At 44.6% G+C, this 10,387-nt stretch overlaps 1 protein-coding gene and 1 pseudogene across 1 annotated transcript; one reads left to right on the top strand and one right to left on the bottom strand.

Moving 5' to 3' along the window:
* Positions 1–454: 454 nt before the first annotated feature.
* Positions 455–3,514, bottom strand: GJD4 (gap junction protein delta 4). The gene is made up of 2 exons (XM_078074145.1): positions 3,451–3,514; positions 455–1,786 (listed from the first exon to the last, which is right to left on the bottom strand). Exons 1-2 carry the CDS (start codon positions 3,512–3,514, stop codon positions 711–713), a joined length of 1,140 nt encoding a protein of 379 aa, XP_077930271.1. The 3' UTR covers positions 455–710.
* Positions 3,515–5,475: 1,961 nt separating this feature from the next.
* Positions 5,476–6,173, top strand: LOC118530563 (5'(3')-deoxyribonucleotidase, cytosolic type pseudogene; annotated as a pseudogene).
* Positions 6,174–10,387: the final 4,214 nt, after the last annotated feature.

The following is a 10,387-nucleotide window of genomic DNA, read 5'->3' as shown; positions in this document are numbered from 1 at the left end:
GCCGGGGATCCCTCTCACCCTGGGCACCTATACTCACAAGCAGAAACAATCTAAGAGGCCTCCACCCAAATCCCCAATTGCTTAGGAGCCATATTTTCTGCATTTGTCATTTCTCCCATAACACTGTGAGGGGTGATACTACAATTCCATCACGATTAATTTTATTAAAGTCAGCGGGAGAAGTTAAATTAATGTCTCTCTATTGATAACATGCATATCAGATGCCTCTTTTATCCAAACAGAAAAACAAACCAAAACCAAAAAAAAAAAAAAAACCACCCAAAAACTTCAAATAACTCACCAGAAAACATTATAACATGAATGAGCTCTATTAATGTAAGACAATATGCTTTAATTAAGCACATACTATGGTAAAAAAAAAAAAAAAAAAACAACAACAGAGTGTAGCATCATCTGTCACCTGACACTCTCCAATTAATCATTTTAGCTTCCAGTCACATTGTCAAAATCACAATGTCAAGTGCTTTTTGTCAAGAGAAATTGTTATCTAAATTAAATCTGTATCTCGAGGATACTTAGTCTCCCACGAAGTCCATGTGTCCCATGGCAGCTCGCCTTTCTGCCTGTCGATGTTCTCCGGGAACCTAGTGGGTAAACTTTCACACGGCCCAAAGTGAGTCTGCGTCTTCGTGGGCCACGTCTCCATTTGGAGAGGACAGTGCGCCCGGGGGCTGCCCGGCATTCCCTCTTCACACCCACTCAGACTTTCTGGATCTGGAGTTGGCGAGCCCGTCGAGGGGCTGTAGCTGACCGGATGGATAGCGCCGGCCCAGCCGGCTCCGAGGCGATAAGGGATGCTCCTCTGATCTTGTGGGACCCTCGCCCCTGGGGTCCTGGGAGGCCTCTCCGTGCGGCCTATTCCCGGCCTCCTTGCAAGTCGTGGCCAGCTTCTCGCTGGCAGAGGACATCACCTCGCTCTCATCTTCATCCGGAAGCCCCTTCCGCCCTGATACAGCGGACTTACCACTGGGGCTGTCGGCACCCACCCCTCCAGTCCACAGGCCGGGGTGGATGGGCGCCCCCTCCTCCACCCACCCACCGTCGCGGGCCATCTGACCCGGCCTAGCGCCCAGGCTCCGGGAGAGCCGGCGGCCGGCGGCGGGGCCCAGGGGATCGTCGGCGGGGCCCCAGCCCCCGCTCGTCCTCCCCCAAACGCTGCAGATGAGGTCGGCCACACTGAGCAGCAGGGAGAGCGCACTGACCGCCCACATGAAAAGCATCATAATGGACTTCTCCGTGGGCCGGGAGACGTAACAGTCCACCACGCTGGTGCAGGGAGATTGGGTGCAAGAGAATCTCTTGGGGACCAAGAATCCAAAGAGGAGGTAATGCGAGGCACCAAAAGCTGCCTCGGTCAGCATCCGAAGAAAGAGGTGGACGATGTAGCCCGAGGAAAAGTCCGGCACGGTCAGGTGGCGCGGCTCCCTGCAGGGCGGAGGGCGGCGCCTGTCCCCAGGGCTCTGGTCACAGGGGTCAGGACAGGTGGGACCGCCGTCTGGCCCGGAGAGTCCACGGGCGGCGAGCACGGCCCCTCTGTGGAGCACGTAGACGCTGAAAACGGCAGAAGGGAGGAGAACAGACACGCTCTGGATCAGCCAGAACCGCAGGTGGGACACCGGGGAGAAGATGTCGTAGCAAACATTGGCACATCCCGGCTGCAGAGTGTTACACACAAACCTCTCCTGCTCGTCCTGGTAGACCGGGGAGCCTGCCAAGATGATCACCACCATCCTCAGCAGTATCATGAAGATAAGCCAGATCTTCCCTAGAAAGGAGGAAGCAGGAAGGGCACCATCACCAGCATACAAACATATGCCCGTCGACAGTAGTTTTTAAGTATTTTCAGGGGTGAGACTGGAGAACTGAGAAGTCTCTAAGCATGCATTTCAGTCCCCGAAGCAGCGGCGGCTAGTTAGCTCATCTGCCAAGTATTTACAGAAGCCGTACAATGTGTCAGACACTGTGCTGTACTAGTTGTTTGCAAAATGCTTTGCAACTGACAGATTTTAAAGAAGCCTTAGAGACTAAAGATGTTTGATCTGACTCCACTAGTTCAGACTTTTGGTAATGTCTCCTGGACTGAAAGTTCTAGAAAGAAAGTTGAGCTGAGCAAATTAATGATGTAAATAAGACCTTACTCTCTGCAGATAATAAGCTTTCTAAAGAATGTTAGCACATTTGTGTAACTCTGTGTAGCAAATACAAGCTGCTAATTATAGTTCAGTCATCTTTATTTTGGTCCATAAGATCTTTATTTAATTGTTGCTTTATGGTCCTTGAAATCAAATTTCCTTAATGAAATTCAACTTTTCCAGATTTTTCAATGATTTGGAATTCCTTTTCCTCTATTACAGTTATTATGAAATAATGAGGTTCCTCTTTCTTCAATTTATCATGAATAAATGAGACCAACCTAGGAAATCAAAATAACGTCAAAGTCCTATTTTCATATCACAGGTTAACTCTTTTGGAACACGTCTAAGACTCAGTTAAAATAATCTGCAAATATTTTGTTTTGTGACACGATACAGAACACATCACCTGACATCAGAAAAACAGAACTCATTATAAATGAAGGCAGTTAAGCTCAAAGAATAGCATTATGTGATCAAGTCATTGACTCAAACTTGTAAGACCAAGTTGATTTTGTTTAAATTCTACAAAATAATGAGTAAGAAAAATATCAACCACTTCATAGGCATATTTTAATCCTTTTCTCAAGTCTTTTTTTTTTAATATTTTATTTATTTTGACAGAGAGAGAGAGAGAGAGTGAGAGAGAGAGCACAAGCAGGGGGAGCATCAGGCAGAGGGAGAAGCAGACTCTCCGCTGAGCGGGGAGCCCGATGCGGGACTCGATCCCAGGATCCCGGGATCATGACCCAAGCCGAAGGCAGACGCTCAACCAACTGAACCACCCAGGTGCCCCTTCTCAAGTCTTTTTTCTGGGACACCCGTATTTCTCTAAAAATTTGACATGTCTGCATCAAACTCAGAAATATTTATTACTTTCTTTTTAAAAAAAATAATAAACTAAAATTTGGATTTGGCTTAAATTGCACAAGAGAAATGACTAATCCTTACAAATTAAGCTTCAAGGAAAAAGATGAACAAGAAGAAAGTGTAATCAAGGCACAAATTTCTCTTTAATTTTTACTGTATTGTTCCTTCTCCTGATCAGGTAGTCAGAGAAGAGTTACTCAGATCCTCCTTCCACTGGCTTCAGTCTTCAGGCTCAGCACCTAAACATCAGTGAGAACAGCCCCCAGGAGAGAACACTGAATCCAAGCCTTCCTTAAATGATGGTGGAACTGGGGAGCGATTAAAAGAAAGCTTGAGCACACAGCTCCCTTTCTTCCAGCAACAAACAGGCCAAGGAAAGTGGTGAAAACAAAAATGCAAGAGCTTTGGAGCTATTTCCTGTACTCACCCACAATGGTCATGTTGCAGTTGACAGTGATGAGAAGGAATCCCAGCAGGTCCAAACGTTCCATGTCTCCCGAGTGTCGCAGACTCAAGGCTGCTGGAGACATCGGAAGCCTGTGTTCTCCAAGAAGGTGGAAAATCTTTGCAGGAATAAACGTATCTTCACTACAAAAGACTTAAAGGTGAGAGCTGCAGCTATAAAGGGAAATCTGTGAGCCCAGGAATGGGAGGTCAGTTTTTCTGTCTCCGAGCAGAGACGGCCCTGAGCTGTTGGCCTCTGAGGCAAAGCGTTCTTGACAACTGCAGTGACCAGAAGACAGCAGGAGTCATCTCTCATTGCGGGCTATTCTTACCCTCTTGAGACATTCCAGGCCCGTGGCAGTGCTCACATGTCTGTACTGGGAGAGCCAGACGCTTCAGGATATAATAGAAGTGACTACATTTAACCCAAGAAAGAAAAGGTTCTGTTAACTAGCCAAGGAAACTTCTCTACTAAAAAGGTGTTTCCTCCTTGCAAATATTTCCACAACCACTTCACTTATTAAAGAAGCACTGAAATGCTCATGTTTTGTCTTCTCTATGAAGCGTAGGTGAGAACACTGGCCCACAAGGGTCTGGCTCTTGTTTTGAATTCCTGCATCATGGCTGAAAGCAAAAATCTGCATCTTAGACACGTGTCCCAACTTTAGGCTGTGACTCTGTTTTTCTCTAGCTATTTCCTGTCTGGCTGAGAGACAAGAGCTTTTTAGTTGGATACAAAAGGCCTGGGGCAGCCACCTCGTCCCTGGGGAAGTCACCGAATCTCTCCACGTACCCTCACCTTGCATTAGGGAGAATCATGCTGTTCAGTCAGGGATTGTGGGAGGCAGACACAAAATGATGATGTTGAGAGCACCTGGCATGGAATGAGGGTGCAACAACTCAAATCAGTGGAATTTCCATCCCTAACTGGCCCCCCAAACCTTCATAGATTGCATCTTCCTTTTGTATGTCCTAGCCCCATCTAGCCCAGGGCTGCTCCCATTGAATCAGCTTAATAAATGTCCATTAAATTCGTAATAAAGTATCACTGTCTGGACCTGCTGACATCAATCACAGTTGCATCAAAATCCTCTCGTAGCTGTCACCTTTCTATCTAGGAAGAACCCATCCTGCAAGGCTGGGGATCTATCATCAGGGTGGAAATTGTGAACTTTAAAAGGAATGATTTCAATTTTCCATGAAAGCTATTCTTTTATTCCCATCTTTTCTTCATTTCTGATCTATTCTTGACTTTAGTAATATCCCTAAAAAGATTCCCAGAAGAGGAGTACAACAAAGCTGCTTTCATCTTTATTCACATGACACGTTTCCATCCACAGAAAACATTTTGACCCCCTTGAAAGGCACAGTAGTTTTGCTATATTTTAGTCAAATGCTTCAACATGAACAATGAAATTTAGAGAAATTGTGGTTAAGTAAAAAAATATTGAAATAGCCATATGGTTCAAGTATAAAATAAAGGAAAATATCTTTCCTTCCTAATAGTCTATTCGTGACACTGGTTTAAAATTTGAAATACCAGGAAAGCAATTTCTGAATTTGCTGTGTGATATAAATAATCTATCCTGAACATGGAATAAAATAGAATTTTGCGACCTAGAGTAAATTGCTACAGCTTTTCATGCCTCAGTTTTCTCATCAGTAAAGTAGAAAAAAATGTGTCCTCTGCATACACAGAGTGGCTGTGATATGCAAAATGAGATCATAGACATGAAAATGATTTAAAAATATAAAGAATTACATGTGCATCTCAGGGTCTACTCCTCTGGGTTCCCATCCTTGGTCTATCCCTTTGCTCCCACAGCATTTTCTGAAAAGGTAATGCTGCCTGTTGTCTCTCCACCCTTATCTGTTTTGCTCTTGCTTCTCTAAGTCCACACCATCTCCATTCTTTGCCTTTTTTCCTACTAAAGGATAGTTTCGCTCTGCCTGGAAATTTAAACCCCAGTAGCTGCCAGAAGCAAAATGTGGACAAAAGAGAAGGAGGATGTGGCTGGAGCATCAAACATGTGGCTCTCTATACAATTATCCCAGCCCCCCTATCCCAGCCTTCCCGGCCTCCCAGGCCTGGCACCCATGGCCCGTGTGGGTGCTGGTGGACATGGACAGCGTGCTGGCCAATTTTGAGGTGAGCCTCCTGTGGGGCTTCTGCTGCAGCCTCCTAGGGGAGCGACATGTGGCACTGGAAATAACAACTTGGATTTCCTTGACCGAGAGCAGTACTGAGACCTGTGGCAGGACTCGGCAGACAAAGTGGCCAGTGTGTATGAAGCCGAAGGCTTTTTCCTAGCCTTGGAGCTTATCCCTGGAGCCTTGGAAGCCATACAGGAGATGAACAACATGCAGGACACTGAGGTCTTCATCTGTACCAGCCCTCTGATGAAGTATGAATACCGTGTGGGTAAGAAGTACCGCTGGGGGAAGAATCCACTGGGGCCTCAGTTTGTGGAGTGCAATATCCTGAGGAGGGACAAGACGGTGGTCTTGGGGGACCTGCTCATTGATAACAAGGACACCATTCGAAGCCAAGAGGAGACCCCAAGCTGGGAGCACATCTTGTTCACCTGCTGCCACAACCAGCATCTGGCCCTGCCCCCCACAAGGAGATGGCTGCTCTCCTGGAGTGACAGTTGGAGGGAAATCAAAGGCCGCAAGCAAGGGGCCAGGACAGTGGATGGTAGCTGAAGGAAAAGAAGGAAGGCCCCCAGGGAACCCCAGCAGAGCTGAATGACAGGGCAGTGTCATGGTGGTAACGCCCAGCACTGTGGAGCAGGGAGACACAGTAACATCCATTCTCACAAGCCAGCCACCTGGAAACTCACAAGATGGCTGGCAAGGAAACATGGTGGGAAACTCACTCAGGAACATTTTTAATAAAACACTTTGGCTCAAAAAAAAAAAAAAAATTATCCCAGGGGCGCCTGGGTGGCTCAGTCGTTAAGCATCTGCCTTCAGCTCAGGTCATGATCCTAGGGTCCTGGGATCGAGCCCCGCATCGGGCTCCTTGCTCTGCAGGAGGCCTGCTTCTCCCTCTCCCACTCCCCCTGCTTATGTTCCCTCTCTCGCTGTGTCTCTCTCTGTCAAAAAAAAAAAAAAAAAAATTATCCCAGAATCAATTGGGAGGTTTCTATTTGTGTGACTGTAGAGCAGAGAGAAGCTTTGGTGGAGTACTGTGTTCAATTCAATGGAAAAGAAATCCAGTGGGAGTCAGGGACATGGATATGGCTGAATTGCACAAAATGGCATCCTGGGATTTGTTCACAAATGAACTGAGCAAAAAGGAAAGAGAAAAGCAGAGCCATATGCTATCCAGCCTTGGCTTACCTCCCTCTAGCTTAATGACATTGCCAAATTAATTACGCCTGAGTTTTACCATCTATAAATTAGAGATGATACTTTGTTTTTGGAATTGTTGAGAACTAGAGTTACTTTAAATGAGGTTCTAGCACATTATTTGGCCTATAGGAGGCTCTCAATAAATAGCTACAGTCATTTCTCATTATTCATGGTAGTTGCATTACATAAAGTTGCCACAAACACTGAGTTAGAGATTGCTGGGGACTCCATTTTTTTTAATTTAATTTTATTATGTTATGTTAATCACCATACATTACATCATTAGTTTTTGATGTAGTGTTCCATGATTCATTGTTTGCGTATAACATCCAGTGCTCCATTCAATACATGCCCTCTTTAATACCCATCACCAGGCTAACCCATCCCCCTGGCCCCCTCCCCTCTAGAACCCTCAGTTTGTTTCTCAGAGTCCATGGTCTCTCATGGTTCATCTCCCCCTCTGATCTCCCCCCCTTCATTTTTCTCTTCCTACTATCTTTTTTTTTTTTTTAACATATATTATTTGTTTCAGAGGTACAGGTCTGTGATTCAACAGTCTTACACAAATCACAGCACTCACCATAGCACATACCCTCTCCAATGTCTATCACCCAGCCACCCCATCCCTCCCACCCCCTACCACTCCAGTAACCCTCAGTTTGTTTCCTGAGATTAAGAATTCCTCATATCAGTGAGATCATATGATACATGTCTTTCTCTGATTGACTTATTTCGCTTAGCATAATACCCTCCAGTTCCATCCACGTCGTTGCCAATGGCAAGATTTCATTCCTTTTGATGGCTGCATAATATTCCATTGTATATCTACCACATCTTCTTTATCCATTCATCTGTCAATGGACATCTTGGCTCTTTCCATAGTTTGGCTATTGTGGACATTGCTGCTATAAACATTGGGGTGCACATACCCCTTTGGATCCCTACATTTGTATCTTTGGGGTAAATACCCAGTAGTGCAATTGCTGGGTCGTACAGTAGCTCTATTTTCAACTTTTTGAGGAACTTCCATACTGTTTTCCAGAGTGGCTACAACAGCTTGCATTCCCACCAACAGGGTAGGAGGGTTCCCCTTTCTCCGCATCCTCGCCAACATCTGTCGTTTCCTGACTTAGCCATTCTGACTGGTGTGAGGTGGTATCTCATTGAGGTTTTAATTTGGATTTCCCTGATGCCGAGCAATGCTGAGCACTTTTTCATGTGTCTGTTGGCCATTTGGATGTCTTCTTTGGAAAAATGTCTGTTCATGTCTTCTGCCCATTTCTTGATTGGATCATTTGTTCTTTGGGTGTTGAGTTTGATAAGTTCTTCATAGGTTTTGGATACTAGCCCTTTATCTGATATGTCATTTGCAAATATCTTCTCCCATTCTGTCAGTTGTCTTTTGGTTTTGTTGACTGTTTCCTTTGCTGTGCAAAAGCTTTTTATCCTGATGAAGTCCCAATAGTTCATTTTTGCCCTTGCTTCCCTTGCCTTTGGCAACGTTTCTAGGAAGAAGTTGCTGCGGCTGAGGTCGAAGAGGTCTTTTTTCCATTGGACATTCTTTCCTGCTTTGTCGAAGATGAATTGACTATAGAGTTGAGGGTCCATTTCTCGGCTCTCTATTCTGTTCCATTGATCTATGTGTTTGTTTTTGTGCCAGTACCATACTGTCTGGATGATTACAGCTTTATAATAGAGCTTGAAGTCTGGAATTGTGATGCCACCAGCTTTGCTTTTCTTTTTCAATGTTCCTCTGGCTATTTGGGGTCTTTTCTGGTTCCATACAAATTTTAGGATTATTTGTTCCATTTCTTTGAAAAAATGTGTAGATTGCTCTAGGTAGCATTGACATCTTCACAATATTTGTTCTTCCAATCCATGAGCATGGAACGTTTTTCTATTTTTTTGTGTCTTCCTCAATTTCTTTCATGAGTATTTCATAGTTTTCTGAGTACAGATTTTTTGCTTCTTTGGTTAGATTTATTCCTAGGTATCATATGGTTTTGGGTGCAACTGTAATTGGGATAGACTCCTTAATTTCTCCTTCTTCTGTCTTGTTGTTGGTGTATATAAATGCCACTGATTTCTGTGCATTGATTTTATATCCTGCCACTTTACTGAATTCCTGTATGAGTTCTAGCAATTTTGGGGTGGTCTTAGCAGTCTTAGAACTAGAAGTCCTAGCCACAGCAATCAGACAACAAAAAGAAATAAAAGGCATCCGAATCGGCAAAGAAGAAGTCAAACTCTCATTCTTTGCAGATGATATGATGCTTTATGAGATTGCTGGGGACTCCTAGGGGTAATACAGAGTTGGTCTGGTCACCACATTTTAGTCAATCAATCAATGCATAACCTTGTTTTACGTGTGCTTCTGTTAGAAGATACCTTATTTAACGTGTATGTTTTTTATATATATTTAATATAGTTGGCCTCGTAGCCTAGAGAGCTGTAACTCATGCCTGAACGAAGCTTAACTAACGTGTTTTGTCTGTGAGGCACATCACATCCCGAGGCTTCTTGCACTCGGGAACATTAGCATTTCAGCACTATGTTTGAGAGACATTCTAAACAGCAAAATCACCAACAAAAAGCACAAAAGTTTGAGGGGCACCTGGGTCACTCAGTCGGTTAAGCATCTGCTTTCAGCTCAGGTCATGATCTCAGCGTCCTGAGATCGAGCCCCGTGTCAGGCTCCCTGCTCAAGGGAGTCTGCTTCTCCCTCTCCCTCTGCCTGCCACTCCCCCTGCTTGGGCTCTCTCTCTCTGTCAAATAAATAAATCTTTTTTTTAAAAAAAAGGGCACAAAAATTTGAAAAACATGGCACTAAGTAGACCTACACTCCCCCAAAAAAAGCTTGTTTACAGTTCCTGAAACAAGAAGGCAGCCCATCAGCACCTTCCACCTCAGCTGGGAATGCATGTGCTGGGTGACAAACTCTTCAGTGCTCTGTGCGTGTCCATGAATACCATGACAGCCCACAGGTGGTGATTCTGAGTTTACAAAAAATATCGTAGCAGTTAGGCAAATTTGCAAATACGGCGTCCATGAATAATGAGGATTGACTAATAATAAGGACCTACTAGAGGAAAGAGAAGCTGAAGCTGATGAAGGGTGGATTCAGAAGACCAATGTGTCTCTCGGAGCCCCAGGGAGGGCAGAGTTATGATCATGGAGGGAGGGGTCAAGGTACACACCCCACCCACTCCCGTTCTTACTTCAGTCAGAACACCTCCACTTCTATCTTCATTATTTTTATGTTTTGGCCAAGATCCCCCTTTAATAAAGGAATGTTCCTCTAAAAAGAAATGTTATGAATGTGGCCTATGTGAAAATAAGGATGAAAGGCAGCCTAATATCAAGGTTTAGAACACAAGTTCTGGAGTCTGATGACCTAGATGAAAATTCTAGTTTCTTGACCATGTGACCTTGGGAAGTTACTATCCTCAGTTTCCTCACTGTAAAAGCACATTATCTAACCCCTACCTGGAATGATTGTGAAGAACAGATGAGAGAATACTTAAAGCACAGAGAACAGCATCCAGCCAATGCTGTGTACTCAA

The sequence above is a fragment of the Halichoerus grypus genome, chromosome 6 (genome assembly GCF_964656455.1).
Source record: "Halichoerus grypus chromosome 6, mHalGry1.hap1.1, whole genome shotgun sequence".
Classification (NCBI taxonomy): Eukaryota; Metazoa; Chordata; class Mammalia; order Carnivora; family Phocidae; genus Halichoerus; species Halichoerus grypus.
The sequence above is the reverse complement of the archived record's forward strand: the minus strand, read 5'-3'. Positions and strand labels throughout refer to the sequence as shown.

Bases quoted from the DNA above. Each gene is read 5' to 3' on its own strand.
- GJD4 (XM_078074145.1), bottom strand. From the start codon at position 3,514: ATGGAACGTTTGGACCTGCTGGGATTCCTTCTCATCACTGTCAACTGC. The intron at 1,787-3,450 runs GTGAGTACAGGA...CCTCCTTTCTAG, and splicing joins CTGCAACATGACCATTGTGG to GGAAGATCTGGCTTATCTTC.